The 15,724-nt window shown below is 39.5% G+C and overlaps 1 protein-coding gene across 14 annotated transcripts in view; it reads left to right on the forward strand.

Moving 5' to 3' along the window:
- RABGAP1L (RAB GTPase activating protein 1 like) overlaps positions 1-15,724 on the forward strand; it is a 251,950-nt gene that overhangs the window by 149,925 nt on the left and 86,301 nt on the right. For all 14 annotated transcript variants that reach the window (XM_068951747.1, XM_068951745.1, XM_068951738.1 and 11 more), the window contains 3 exons: positions 5,136-5,210; positions 8,904-9,029; positions 10,415-10,558. In XM_068951747.1, the coding sequence (XP_068807848.1) occupies positions 5,136-5,210; positions 8,904-9,029; positions 10,415-10,558 (345 nt within the window). The remainder of the gene's footprint in view (positions 1-5,135; positions 5,211-8,903; positions 9,030-10,414; positions 10,559-15,724) is intronic.

A 15,724-nucleotide genomic window follows, 5' to 3' on the forward strand; every position in this document is an offset into this window, starting at 1 on the left:
GTGAGAAATCACCTGGCTCACCAAAAATAGAAAATTAACTCAGAACCAACTCACAGAGCGATGATGCCGTTCAGATACAATGGAGGTCTTTTAACTCTATTACAGTAGAACAATGTTGAACATCAAACGTTGTGTATGTTCCCTAAATCGTGACCATCATTATGGTGATGACAAAAAAAAAAAAAAAAAGTAATGAGAGCAAATTGGGATTGTAATAATCCTAAAAATTGCATTCAATTCCTACTATATTTTCCTTTTTTCTGGGACATAGTTGCTGGATATCTAGTGTGACTGTTACTAAGCATCTTGCCAGTGTGCCTGTCGCTCTTGCAGAGAAGTGAGAGCTTCCTGTGCCAGAAAACATAATTCCAGACAAGAGCGAGACTGTTATTGCAGCTGAGAGATTGAGATCCGTAGAGCCTCTGCCTGTACCTTTTCCTCTGCATTGCTGCGAAACGGGGGGGGGAAAGTGGAAGCTGTGGCAAACGAGAGAAAGTCCTTTCGTAAGGCAGACGCTATGGAAATGTTCTTGATGAGCACTGTTTAGTTTGTAATGTAATAGTAATTAACGTGATTCAGGTACTGATATTTGCTAGTTAGTGTTTTGCGTTTTGCTGTTTCAGGTACGTTTGAACCTTCAGCAAGCACAAGCAGTGGATTTCCATGCTCTTGAGGATGCGAAAAAATGAAAAACAGTTTGTTTTGGAATTTGAGGTGCACTCCTTGCTCTTCATTTTTAAAAATTAGTAGGGACTCATGCAGAGTAGTTACAGAAATCCCAAACCCAAGATTTTAAACTCAAGTCAGCAACCTTTCTATTTATCTTTTAAATGGTACTTATTTGGATTTCATACCTACAGAAGATGATGATCTCAGTTGATTTTCCTCCGTCGGTTTTTTTAAAGAAGAGTTTCTCCTTGTCTCTGGAGTCTTCACTCACAGCAGGCAGCTCGGTACCATTAGCTTTTTTTGAGGAGATTCTTGCTTCTGAAGTATTCACTTTCTGATGATGTTGTACTAATGACTGCACAGTACTTCATCTCTTCCAGCAGACAGACAGCTATTAAAAAGGCGTTTTAATTCTGTAGACGAGTTCACCACTTAGTTAAAATGAGTTAAAGTAGATTTTAAGTAAGAATCTTTAATAAATCCCGTTTATGAGGGAGAATATTTAAAATCTTATTTATTTGGAGCATTGTAATTGGAGATTCCCGAGGCGTATAAGTAAATAATAATTTGAAAGTTTGCAACATTCGTTGCAGGTTGTCCTGGGAAAAATCCCGCTCTCTTGAAATTAAAAAGTAAAGGCACATTGACTTCTTTGGAAATACGAGATTTGGGGTTTTGGTTTGTTTTCATATTTCAAAATATGGAAAACCAAAATTAGTGTCCCTGAATCCCTTAAAAGGATAAATCTTAAATGATTCATCTCAACTCTTACGTTGATACTGTGATGTTATGGTGGTATAGGCAGCATCCTTATTAATTGTTAATTAAATTATATGTTCAGCAATATCAAGTACCTTAGGTTACTTATAACTAAACAAGTATAATTGGAAGTGTAGCATACATGAAGCTTCAGAAGTCTTTGGGCAAATAGACCCAAATTATAGAGATTCTAAAGGCTTCATTTTAAAAGCCTTGAATTGCCAAGATTATGATGCTTGGGCTTAAGAGCAGAAGATTTTTTTCAGTTTGATCTAATTCTCATGCTGAAATGAAGTTAGTGTCTAAATACCTGATAAAATACATCTGCTGGTGAAGATAAGATTTTGGGGGAGCGATCTGGTGGAAATAATTTTAAAAATCGAAGTAGATCAAACGGATTGATTTTTTTGTTTCCATAGTTGTCAATTTCTTCAAAGATTTGTTAATGATGACTTCCTTTTACTGCGAGATTTTTCTCTTATATTTCTTATGTATCTCTGTGTCCACTAAGTTGCTTTTTTCGTTTTTGTTCTTGACCAATTTATCCCGTACTTACTGATGTTTAGTTCCACGGATCACCTCTTTTTAAAAACTAGTGTCACATTTGTCGTCTACTCTTCTGGTTTAACCGACCATTCAGTGGTTTGCCTGTTTATAATCATTTTCCTTTCAAGCTTTTTGTGCAAATATTGTCTCTTCTTAGTAAACTTTTAGTGTTTGCTTTCTTCGTTTTAATTGCTGATCTCTTTCTCTACACTCCAGCTGAGACAGACCCTTCACCACCTTCCTTACCCGCAAGCGTTCCAGCAGGCGGAAAAACCTCCTTAATTCTGCAATAAAACAAACACAGAAGTCATGTGGCTTTTCTTGCTCTAGCTTACATACTACTTTGCACCTTAATCATATATTTTTCAAATAGAGACCTGGGCTTCCTGCTCTGGATATGTTTGAAAATAGATTTATTCCTTGTTTTAATGTGCTGAGGAAGTTATTCAGGAGAACGTTTCTTGGTCTGCCTTAATGTTTTTGTATTTAACATGCAGAGTTTGGGTTCGGGTGATGTTTCTTTATTTCCCTATTTTCCTTCTTTGGCCACAATTTCAGCCTGTTTCTCAACTTCAGAGGGAATATCTTTTAACTTCTGGAGCTTTCTTTATCTTACTTATCCATGTCTGTTTTGAATTTGTTTCCTTCAATATGGTGATTTTTAAATACTTATTTTAAAACATGCTTGGATTAATTTGTTGTTGTTGTTAGCAGATTATTAACGTTAATAATATTTATTAGTGTTAATAATATTTATCCCAACAGAGAGAGCCCACGCATAGGCTGATCATTTCCTATTAATTTTACAACTTGGATTTTTTTTAGAAAAATGAAAGTGTTTTTATCTAGTATGAAAAAATTATCAGTGAAATTTGTTATTTGTAATTTTGCATATCTGTTTCTAAATAGAGCTGGCCTATGAAAAGCAGAAATAAAGCATGTTTTTGGAATATTAAAAAAATAAAGTGTTAGGTATCCATATACCGGCAGATTTCTGGACACACAGAGATAAAGAAAAGTATTCTTCCTTAACTACTTCTGCTTTTTTTTTTTCCCTTTTTTAAACTAACTAACTATAATTATTAACTAGTAGTGGTAGTAATTAGACAAGTGCAGTATTAATTTAAAAGCTGAAAGTAAACTTCTGTTCATTTAATACAGGTAAAAAGAATAATTTTAAATGCTCCTTTTTTCAAGGCAGCATCCGTTTTTCAGGTTCAGAGTTTTTGCGCCTGCCGCGTTTTTCTTTCTTTCGTGGCTGGAGCTGGTTAAGCAAGTAAGCGGGCTGGAAATTGCGTCCTTAAAAACTTTTTTTTTTCCCCATTAATTTGTGAGGCTAGTTTTCTTATCTTTACTTGACCAATGACAACAGGAAACGTTTGTGGACCGTTGGGGCCTCTACCTACGGTGTTCGGAAGGAGCGGTGAGCGATACGGACAGGGGGGCCGGTGGCTGGAAGTCACCGGCTCGTTTCCAAACGCGTTAGGAGACACGGCTTTGCAAGCGGTGCCCCTTCGAGGAGCGGGCGCCTCATGTGCTTTGCAGAACTCGCCTAGAATCCCGGCCAAGTTCTCTCTGAGTTTTCCTCTCTTCGTGCCTCTCGGTGGGGAGGAGAAAGGAGAGGCGCTCTGCGGCTCTCGGGCCTCCGTCTCAGCGCCGCTGGCAGCCGTGCTGGTGCCGCTGCCCGGAGAGGGGTCGCGTGGCTTTGGAGGCCGAGTGTGTCACTTTTGAAGAGGCAGCTGAGCCGCCTTCTGAAACGCTGTGTGGTAGACGTGCGTGGTTTTGATTTCACGTGTGCGGAATGAAAACCAGAGGGCATGAATGAGACTGAAGCCTTTTCTTACAGTTAATACTTAAAACAGTGATTCCCCCCCCCCCGCCGTGGCTGGGTTGCTTCTGATAGCATAAAAAGATAAAATACATGTTTTCAGCTCATACTCGTCTTTTAAGAAAGCCACGGGGCGCAGAGGTGCGACAGCAGGAGCCGGCCTTGGCGCGACGCACGCGGCGGTGGCGGCGCCTCCGCCGCCCCGGCCTCGCTGACGACGAGTCTGCTTTTGGGATCCCGCCGCCGTGGCCCCCGGGGTTTTACACGCGGTAGCGCTCTTGGGGAAGGGGGTTCCTGAGCGTACCCGCTCTTGTTTGTCCCCGACCCGGCAGTTCGTCCCTTAAGCAAGCTCCCAGCGTTGGTGGCAGCGAAGAGGTGGAAGCGGCAGGTAGGCACAGCCGTCAGCCTGGAGCGGTCCTGGGCGTCCGGGGGCCTCGTGCTGCCTGTAGCCCCCACCTTGCGCTTTCGTTTTCCCTGGCTGGAGCCTCAATACCTTCCTTGTGCTCCGGGTCCCTTGTCAGTCCTGCGGCTGCTGAGGCTTCCTCAAGTCTCCTCAGGCTCCTGCCCTCCTCCGGCAGCTCTTTGGAAGCGGTGTCTGTCTGCTTGTCTCTCGAGAGCGAGGGGCAAGCCGTGTGTGGTAATTTTCATTTTGGTTGTTGTTTTTTAACAGTAACAAAAAGGTAACCTGAATACGTGTCTTAAAGCAGAACGAACAGAAGGTTGAAAGGTGCATGGTTGAGTTTATTCTGCTGAGCAGGGACTCGGCTTTCGAAAGCTTGGGGACGCTTTTTCCCCTCAGTAAAGATTCGTGGTAGTATGGCAACCTTGCCGTATGAAGCTGAGTCCTACTCGTTCCTCAGCATAATAAGGACATGGAGAAGTTATTTCTGGTGAAGTTTTCAGCCTAGAATAATCCACAGTGGCTTCCTAACCAGCATCCCCAGGTCCTGTTCTTAAGCGGCGTAAGAGTTTCCGAAAACCAACAAACAAGCGCTCTCCCCAGAGCGCAAACTAGCCTCGTTCTGCAGGCCAACTTGTTGCAGCGTTATCGTTATATCAGTACCGCCTTCAGCAGAATTGCCCCGGGTTTGACTGAAGGGAAGTTGCATCCAAATCTTTTCATGATGGAAAAAAAAATTACAAATATGATGTGTGTGGAAGATAGAGGGTGAACTGTGCATCCTGAAAGCCCGCTCAAGAATGGTTACAATTTCATTCCCTTTTATCTTCTCAGCCCTGCAGTAATACGTATTCTCAATATCTCATTGATTAAAATGCCTTTTGGTAATGCGTACATAGATTTTAAACGTTCGATGACTTTTGTTTTTTGCAGGCCTACTCTGTCTATGATGAAGACATTGGCTACTGTCAGGGACAGTCTTTCCTCGCAGCTGTGCTGCTGCTTCATGTGAGTTGATTTCCAAACGAAAGCTTTGACATTCTGAAGCCAAAGCTGCTTTAGAAACAGTAGTACTGTAACATACTGTTTGACAGGTATTAACTGTTGTTCATTGGTCTGTATTCATTTTCCTTTCATTGCTTGTTGGCAAATAGTGTATGAATGGTTTCTGTCTTTATGAATGTGTATTTTATCTATCTAGGCGAAATCCATTAATTCAAGAATAATTAAGGTTTTTAGTAAATGAAAGTAATGCATCTTCTAGCATTTTAACTTCTGACAAAAGAAGTTATCTTTTTTTAAATTATCAAGTCCTTTTGTACCCAAACCTGAAATGGATTTGTTATATATGAATATTTTCTTTCCATTTGATTCTCATTCAGGTAGACTGTGATTCCATTTATGGGGAATTCAACTTTGGGGAATAATCTCAGGGCAGCTAACTGGAGCAAAGCCTCATTAATTTTCAGTGAGACTTTTTCCCCTAAGGACATTTTATAATATCTTTTGAATGCAAACTGAACATGAATTCAACACCTTTTCATTCATTCTAGCCAGTAACAGGAAACTGTATAAACTTTGATCTTTCACTTCATACATATATATATATACACACACCTCAAGCATATACACACAGGCACACACACACACGGGTGAGTGTGTATAGATAGATAAATTTACAATTTTTATATTTGCAAGCTGCTTGAATTCCATGATCTATCAGTGGATGAGCAGTAGATTTAAGTAGTATGAGTATTTTAAAGAACATAAGGAAAAAAAAAACCCAAATGCAAATCCCAACCACTATTTATGCTGTTGACTACTTTCTCTGTATAAATCTCATGATTAATAAGTTATTAATCATGATTGGAATCATTTCATATTACAGTTCTGTATAAGGTTGTTGGGGGTATATATATTACATACATGGTTCCCAAGAAATCAAATTCAGTTTATTTTAACTCTAAGTCATAATTCCTAAGGAGATCTGTGACTGCTTTAAGATTTAAGGAGCACGTTACCCAATAAAAGTGTTACAGGGAAGCTTTAGATTCTTCACGATAAATGTGAAATTAGTCATATTACAAACCTACGTGCAGTGAAAATGAACTTATCTATCTCTTTTTTTGCAATTCGGTTATTACCTAAAGAAGGATTTATAATTTCCACTTGAAAAGTAAGCCATTTTCAGAGCCTAATGTGCTGAGAAATGAGTGAGTGTCACATTCTTAACATTTGACTGATACTTTGGCTCCTCTCGTTTAGCTATATGCTGTCATTACTATAGGGGATCACCTCCATTTCTGGTGTTTCTGGAGTGAAAAGAAATTGCCCTGTACATAAGGAATGTGAAATGGCAATTGCACTCATTTTAATACACCCTTTATAATTTATAATTTCCTTTCCTAATAGGATATTAAACTGAAATAATCAGAGAAAGAGGGGAAGGGAAGCAGTTTCTCTTATGTAAATTTGGAGCTTCCCAGTGTCCTCAAACTCTTGTTTTTCTCAAATTCTCCAGCCAATCTGTATCTGTGAATGCTTATGGGGCTTCTAACTCTTCTGTCTTTGCATGGATTCTAAACCCCTTCCCTTCCCATTTTTCTGGGACAGGATGTCCTTTCTTTCCGATGTAGATATCTTTCACGAAAGGTTCAGTAGCCTGAACCTCTGTCCTGGCTCTGTGTTTTTGCTGCTTTGATGAAATTCCCATCCAAGACGAGCAAGTACTTGCTAATCATTGGGGGCTAGTGTTGCCAACTCTCGTAGTTTTTCCGTAACTCTTACAATACTTGACTTTTTTCCCCCTATTGTCTAGATAGTTGACTTCTTGCTATGTGAAAAACTAAAATTTCATTAAAAAATGGTAAATTTCAGGCTTTTGTAATTTCAAAAAAAGATATGAGGGGCAAATATTTCAAAGCTAAAAATCAGAATGGGAATGCCAAAGACGTGTTTTGTTAAAAAAAAAAAAGAAAAAAAAAAGAAAAAAAAAAAGAAAAAGAAATCTTCTGGATGCCTGACTTACCATTTTGCATTCTTGAGATTGACAATACTGGAGATCATCCATCCATGGCAAGTGAGGATCCATGGCCTCTGCCTGGGAAGGACTTTGGCCTAGTGCTCACTTCCATCCCTTCTCCCTTTCCTGTGTCTGGGGGAAGAGTGATTGTCAATGCCTGTGTGTCTGATTGAGCATGCAAGGTAGGTGTGCTTGGGCATGATCTTTGGATGTTTTGGTAGAAATAACCATTGCCTTATTTAAAAAAAAAAAAAAAATTGCATTCATCTTGTTATAGAGCAGATTCAAGCTTTTTGGTCAGCATAAAACTATTTCTTCCCTTAACTTTATCTGCAGCCTTTATCTGCTGTCAGTGGGGATCGTTCTATCCAGCTAAAGCTATGGTAAAGAGATCTGAGATTTGTAACAACTCGTTCTGGGTGAATTTAGCCCATTCAGATAGCGAGCAGTGGATCTGGTGTTTCTTGATGTTAACTAGTTACTTTCATATATGCTGCCGGAAAATGAGAGTATTTGCTTCAACTGTGGCCCTGGAGACAGAGCAGAGTCATAGTCTAAACTATAAAAAATGAAACCCTGGAGGTGCATATCAAGAGACTAAAATTCTCTTTGGAAAAAATACTGAGCTTTTATCTATTGCTCGTGTTTGCTAAGGGGTTGGCAAGAGAGTGAAAGCTAAAAGGTCAAGAGTTGTCACTCTTGATACTCGATAATTGTTTTCAGTTGTAACTATCCAGTGCCTGCAAAATGAAGTTTTTTTGGTTTTTGTTTTTGTTTTTTTAAGTGATTGATGACCTGATTTGAAGTCTCCAGTAGCTCTGCTTATGCATATCTTATTATTATGTTCCCTGAAGGCATGGGAATGGGGGAGATGTCTTATCAGTGGAAGTTTGATGACACAAACGTTCACACAAATTCAGCTTTCAGTGGGCTCAAGCCAATAAACATGATTTTAGAGCAGCTCACATAGTTTGTGCCTTAGTACTGTTTGCTATAATTCTGTTGGATAAGGAGTTGTGATCAAGATGAAATATGGAGATTACAGAGAGAAGGATCCTGAAAAGGCCATGATGTTAGTGGATGGAATCAGCCTTCCTGATCTCACGATGAGGTTCTGAAGGCAAATGTCATTATTTCTGCATCCATCTTTGGAGGCTGACTTCAGAGGATTTGACATCCTGGGGTTTGGATGAAAGTAAATAAGCATTATTCTCAATAAGGGTCAGTTATCCTTTAGTGCTCTCAGACGTTTTTCCCAGTTAACCAAGTCTCTTTCAGTAGAAATCACTGTCTTGGGTTGCTGTTTTTCTTTCTCTTTCTTTTAACTGTTGTTCTGTAGATGAAAATTGGGTACTGGTTGGTCTTACACATATTGGCAGAAAGAGTACCAGTGACAGCTGCGCAGTTGTAGCCATGTCTACTTACATGAACCTATGATCTGATGTCACATTTTCTTCAAAGAGACAGATGGAAGGTGCTCATCAAGGAGAATAGTTCCCTTGAGATTTTAGTTGCTTTATTCTAAACACAGAGTGCCTTGATGAAAATTTTCATATATCCCTGCTTTAGGGCCCGTCATGCATAAGCAATTTAAGTGTGGGTATATGTTTGCATTTATGTAAGGAATTTCCAACCTCAGCTCCATTTTTAAAATTGTATTTGTGTATTTTTCCAAACAGATGCCAGAGGAGCAAGCATTCTGTGTGCTGGTGAAAATAATGTATGACTATGGCTTGAGGGACCTCTACAGAAATAACTTTGAAGATCTCCATTGCAAATTTTTCCAGCTGGAGAAGTTAATGCAGGTGGGGCCAGGGTAAAAAATTCCTGTACTTACATAAATTGAAATACTGATGCGAAGAGGAAGCTAATGCTTTTCTTCCATAACCTACGGGACAACAAAAAGCCTCTCCTTTTAGAGGTGAGGTTGAACCAAAGCTTGGATACATCAGCCCTGTGTGCAGGGAGGTGTAATATCTAAATCCAAACATTGTGAGTCAGTTCTATTTCTGTTTTTGTTTGGCTTTCATTTACAACGTCTTACTGCTAATCTTTGTATCGAAGCAGAGTAGATATATTTTTTTTTCTTTTTCCTGTCTCTGTTTGCTTACTTTCTCTCTTCCCTATTTTGTGATGTCACTTAAAGAGAATTTCTGAGGTCTTTTGAGGCCCGGGAATCTTTTGGACTGCCACTATCAGTGTCCTACTTTCTGTGACTTGTGTTGGTGGTTAAGAGGTCGGATGAATCGGGACATTCTGATGATTATGAAATGGGAATCAAGTGTTAGGTCATTTTGTAAATCCTACTGTGATTGGAATACCTTGCTCCTTTTTCTCAGATATAATTGTTTCATGTCCAGAGCAACTTAACATAAGCTGTTGCAAGTTATTGTTCTGCCTAATAAGCAGTTATTAACAGCCCAGTAAGCTTTGACTTGTGCTTCTGTTATCATAGTGAAAGCTAGCTGTTAGGGTCAGTTGCCCAGAGCAGAAAGGTAATCATATTTCCTTCTATGAGACTTGTTAAAAACAAACAAAAAAGTTCACAGACCACAGCCATCGATTTATGCCTATTTTCTACATAGCAAATAGAATACTAATCCATTTGATATTTTACTTTGGTATATACCCTTTTCAATATTTAGATTGCATACCTTAACACAAATTTTTATTTAGTAACTAAAGATCATATGCTGTTAATGTATACTAGAATTATCTTTGCTTATTTTATGTTGCTCATATATACTTCTAATTAGAGAAATTATCTCATGCAGTGGTGAAAGTTATAATGTGCTTCCTTGTGCGGGCTGAACTCCCTTGTTCCAATATCCATTTTTTTTAGCGGAAGCACTTATAAGACACAATTAAGGAATAACTTTGAAAAATACACCATGCGTAGCATACATTTCACAGCTACTCTGCCTTTCCGCTGCTTAACATTTTGTAATTTCTCACAATAATCTTACAGCACCTTCTCTGAAACGGAATCTATAGTGGGTATCTCACTAAAAAACCGTAATCATGGGCACTGACATTTATGAAGAAACGTATTTCCATTGCTCAAAAGTAGCCAGTGTTCTGTTTTTCCATGTTTAGCACTGAAAATGTTTATCATGAACTGACAGTGTTTCTCATGAACTCGGAAGATTAATGAGTAGTACTGACGCGTTTGTTTTTTCCTTTACTCTAGGAGCAGTTACCTGACTTGTATAGCCATTTCTCAGACCTGAATTTGGAAGCTCATATGTATGCGTCCCAGTGGTTTCTCACTCTTTTTACTGCCAAGTTTCCACTCTGCATGGTCTTCCACATCATTGACTTACTGCTCTGTGAGGTAAAATATCACAAACCTGAATCAGAAAGACCTCCCTCCACCTGACAAATGTGCTAAGAACTTTTTTCATATTTGGTTTAATTTTATTGGAGTCCTTCATTGTTTCATTTCAAACAGCGTATAACTAAATTCTTTAGAAATGGTGGATACAGTGAAGAGATGTTCAGTGAAAGACTGATTTGGTTTTAAAATTAGTATTCTGGAGTGCCTCGTTCTTTGCTAGGGGCTCTTAAGTAGGAATTTCTGAGGTGCGCATCTGTTCATTTAATTTGTTAAATAATTGATTCAAAATTAAGAATTCTGATTTTTTGAAGATACCTCACGCTCTGTCAAGAGTAGACTTTTGGTGGGAAAGCTCTAAACTGATTTTCTAATTCAGAATGTCCAAAGATGGTAAGGATTTTGCAAGTTGCTTTGATAGCCTAATATTAATTAGTAAGAATTACCAAACAGTGCAAGGGGATGAAGCTCTTTGGGTTTTTTTCTTCATTATTTCCTATTGTTTCAACCAAGGAATGCTTTAATCCAGACACAGAACGTTATGTTTCTGTGTTGTAGACATAGCTGCACTTCGCTTTAAAAAAAGGATAGGTAGTCTGGAATGCTTCTTTTGGTAAAATGTTAGTACTTGCTTTTGTCATTGAGAAGTCAGGGCGTCAGTAAGATCAAACCTGTTTTTGAGTCTGCCACTGATCTACTCTCTGACTTCAGATGGATCATGAACATTACTCTCAGCCTCCTTGTCTGTAACATAGAGATGGTCATATTCTACTTGCTTTTTTTTTTTTAAATATGCAAATAAATAAAACAATGGAGATTTTCAAATGAGAAGTGTTTCATAAACACGACATGCTGTTGATTCTAGTTTCTTCTGTTTGATTTTAGTGTGAAGTATTTTACTTTCAGGCTTGCTGCACACGCAGTGATAACATTCATCATAAATCAAGCAAAAAACATACCACTCGTAACTCAGTATTTCTTTCCTTAAGAGTATTGCTTCTTATGTATATTGGTGCTCAGGTATCAAAAAGAGCTAGGTAAATATCTCCAGGAACCCAGTAAGTGTGAAAGGGAGTAAAGGAGAAACGGTCTCACTTTTCCACATAAAGGTTTCACTTTGGACATACTCGAGCTCTATTTCAATGCCTTAATTATTTTAAGTAAGCAAATAGAGAAGAAAAGGAGTTCTCTTAATTTCTCTTGCCCTCATCCTCTTCTCTGCAGAGGTAGTCGAGCAGTAGATGAACACAATACCTTGATTGCTTGGGAACTGTTAGCGAGTTTATTTTCAGAATGGGATTGGGGCATAGACTTGATCTTTCGCAGTCAGTTCAGTATATTTCTTTGTTCTGTTCCTGATGTACAGCTGCTTTCAGAAATGACTGTTTTCAGAAAGCATAAAAACATCATTTCATAGTGGTGATTATTGTGGTAGCAGAAGAGTTACATCCTGTGAGAAGCTCTTGTGCTTTTTATTATATTAAGCTTGATGCTAAAATAGGCTGAAGAAATCTTTTAGTCATGGTTAAAATAGGTTTAGTACTTAGAATGCAAAAAGCAACAACTCTTAGAAGATTTGCATTCATGTCACATCTGTCAGTGTTTATCTCAGCATGTCTAGGGGAATTACTCTGGAAAAAAGGTGAAAGGATGAGGAGAAAGCGAGAGCAAAACAAGAATGTGCTAGAGAAAGGGGAACTTGGCTCGCATTTGTGGAGGGTGATCACGTAAAGCTAAAGGAACCTCTGTTACAGCAGCTAAAAATAAATCAGAAATGATGAAAAAATTGAATTTAAAGTGAGCAGATGCACGCAGACCTCTTGAGAAACAATGGGGTGATGTGTAGGTAACGTAGCAGGCTGACAGTGTAGACTCTCAGAAAACCGTTCTTAATATTCAGGAATTGGCTAGTCTGAAATAACCCGCAGCTCTGAGAACTTGCGAGAGGAGCAGAGATTAAAATTGTATTAAAATAAAAACCTAGTTGACCCTCATCATAGAAGGAAAAATGAGATCTGAAGGCATTTGGCATAGACAGGAGAGAAAAGAAGTAATTCTTTAATGGCGGCCTGAAATCGTATCGTGAAACTGGCTGTCCAGTCAGCCTCCGGAAGGGGCAATGGAGCAGTCAAAAAATAATTTTTGTCTGCATTAAATTGCTCTTTATCTCTGACAAAACAGCAGGCCTGTAATTCCAGCAACTGCAAGGAGAAAAAAAAAAACAGTTGCAGCTGTTAACAGTGGAGCATATTCTTCTAAAAAAAATTCTCAGAAAAACAAAAAGCCTTTGAAGTGAGCTGCATTGTATTTTTTTCAAAACAAGCTTCCAGCCTTCTTGATAATTTGTCATAAATGCAGATGAATTTTAAATAGCCTTTAACTTCCTTCCTGACTGTGCTTTCTTCGTATCTTTGTCTGGCCTGTAGTCGACAAAATGTTTACGTCCTAAGCAAGTCTTTTATGAAAAAAAAAAAAAAGTTGAGGGGAGAAAAAAAGTTTAAAAAGAAAAAAAGAAAAAAGAGAAGCTGAATGGGTTGTGGAAGCTGGTCTTTCCTGGGGACGTTCTCCGGTCCCCATGAAACCATTCGAGCTGTGGGTTAACATTTTGCGTTGCCCAGGAATTTCTAGATGCGATTTGTCTTTCTAGTTCTTAACTGCTCCTGGAAGAGATAATAGATATCATTATGGGGAATAATCACGTGGATAATGAGGGGTAATTCCTGGAATCTGAGTGCGGAGGTTGGCGGGGCCGGCCCTCCAGCTGGACGCGCAGAAGGAGGCGACAGGTCGGCCACTGATAGGGTGAGGGGTGTTGAAAGCCAGATGTTGAATGTTTGGGAGGAATGGGGGATTGGCAGGCTTAGGACTGATGGGAACAGGGCAATTTTTAATGTAGCTTGGGGGTGAAATTATTATTATTATTCCTTTTTTTTTTAAATGAAGAATAGTCTGTAGAGTGTTAGGTTCTAGTAGTGGGAGGAGGAAGACAATGCAGAAGAAATAGAGAGGCCAGAGAACAGCAGTGTGCACGTGCGTGTGTATGAGGCTGGATTTGCAAAATGTTATGGAAGGGGAGAAGGGAGCCTTGTTAAATAGGGAAAACCAAAACTTGGGAGAAAATTTGCAAAAAAGGAAGTTTAAACAGCTAATTTTGGGATATGAAAATTTATTTTTGTTGAGAAATTTTAAAAACCACATTGAAATGGTTAGGGCATGCTGTTAAGGTCGAGTTCTTTTCATCCTTCTCACATTAAATATTACTTGATAGAAAGAACGTTTTTATTGAAATTCATACTAATTTGGAAGTTGCCATGGCCTCTACGTTTCTGAGTCCTAATATCCTAATGTCTTCCTCTGACCTTCCTCCCCCCCCCACCCTGTGTCCAGACTGTTGAGGGTGTGATTCAGCCCCCAAATTTCCAGTGGCCTTCCACCTACCCTGATCTACAACCAGAAATGTTTTGGTTGTTGTTCATTTTGCCTATGCTAAAAACTTGAAGGCAATTTTGGGCTCCTAGAGCTATTCCATGGTACCACGTTACATATAAGGCTTAATTTTGTCTGACTACTTGTAATAAAAACAAACCAGCCAACCCCTTCATCCAGTTGAAAGTTTTCAAGTGATTACAGCAAGCTGGATGCTCTCGAGCCCGGCTAAATAGATGAATTTTAACATGTCAGCATCATCGCAAGATCTTTCTGCAAGGCTCCCTTCGGCTGCCTGCTTCAACTGCTTCATTAATCTCCTCTCCTTTTGCTATTTCTGTTTGCATTAAAGAACTGTGTTGATGAGATTCAGAGTCGTATTTGGACTTGTCAGTCTTGTCTATCAACATGATGTTGTTATTGAAGTCTTTGAGAGCACGCTCCGCTTTGCCGTTTCTTTTTACCAATTTTTAAATTATTAAAAGTCATGCTGAAAAATAGTGACTTACCTAGACAAAGGGCATGTGATTTAGATAGAGCTGTCCCCCGTGTAAGAGTTGCCTCTGGATAATGACACAGAAGATCATGGAGTTGCCGTTTAACTCTGTTTTGCATTTTCCAATTTCCGATTTAAAATTAAAGCTTAAAATATGTATTTAAAAAGCAACGAGTAAGTGATCTTAATTAGGCATTTAGAGAGAAAATCAGTTGACAGACAAACTGTAGGCATTTTATGATGTTTTATTAAATTTTCTTCTTAGAAAAGAAAATGCTTAGAAATGTACGGGCAATACTGCCAAAACTCTGGAAGTTGGAAGCTCAAGCTTATCATCCCGTTACTAGGCTGGAGTTTGGAGGCTTCGCTGGCAACCTGCCTTTTACGTTGGTATGGCTGTTCTTGCGTACAGTTCTTGGGGGCATAAAATATGCAAGGATGGTGTTTCCCCCCTTTTAAGGGGTATGTATAAAACCTGACTACACACTGCCTTTTCTGAGCTGCTACGGATGTTTCTGTATTTTAGTGTCAGTAATCACATAGTCTTGTTGCAAAAATTAATGGTTTGACTACTGAGCTGCCATTTTATGATCAAGACTGACTAGAAGGAGATGCAGCTGGTTATCTGTCACTTTTGAGTAACAGTTTAATATTGGCTAATTTATCTAGTACCAGAGGAGTGGAGCTACCTTTCCCAGGGCCGCTCTGCAGAGCGGCGCGAGAGCTGGGCATTGAAACCTGGATTCTGCCGTTCCTTGGCCTGTGCGTACGAAGCATTACACCCAAAATGTTGCATGAAGTACCTTTCACAGTCAGTGTTGAGAAGCTGTCAGTGAGGATGGAGACTGATGGGTGTTTTGAAGAATCTTACAAGATGTGGCTCGGGGCTGGTAAGCGGGCGCCTCTGGAGAGGTGAAACGCGGAGCTGTGCGGTTTAGCCGAGGTCGCTGGGAGCCCAGCTGCCTAATGAAACAATGAAAACGTTGGAGGAATGACAATTATCGGCACTGAAGATTTGATACCTGCCTTACGTACGTCTTGCCGCAAAGTGGATGCGGCAGGACACGCTGAGCCGTACGGGACCGCTGAGGCAACGGGCCCGCTTGTCGCCGCGCGTGAGTACGAGCGCAGGAGCAGCTCTCACAAAAGCCTCTTGTTCTTTCTCTGTCGCTGTCAGGTACCTCTGTGATTCCATCAAGGGAGTTAAGTTGAGAAAGAACAGATTAACGTTTTAATTTGTTCAA

This window comes from Struthio camelus, chromosome 8 (assembly GCF_040807025.1).
Source record: "Struthio camelus isolate bStrCam1 chromosome 8, bStrCam1.hap1, whole genome shotgun sequence".
NCBI lineage: Eukaryota > Metazoa > Chordata > Aves > Struthioniformes > Struthionidae > Struthio > Struthio camelus.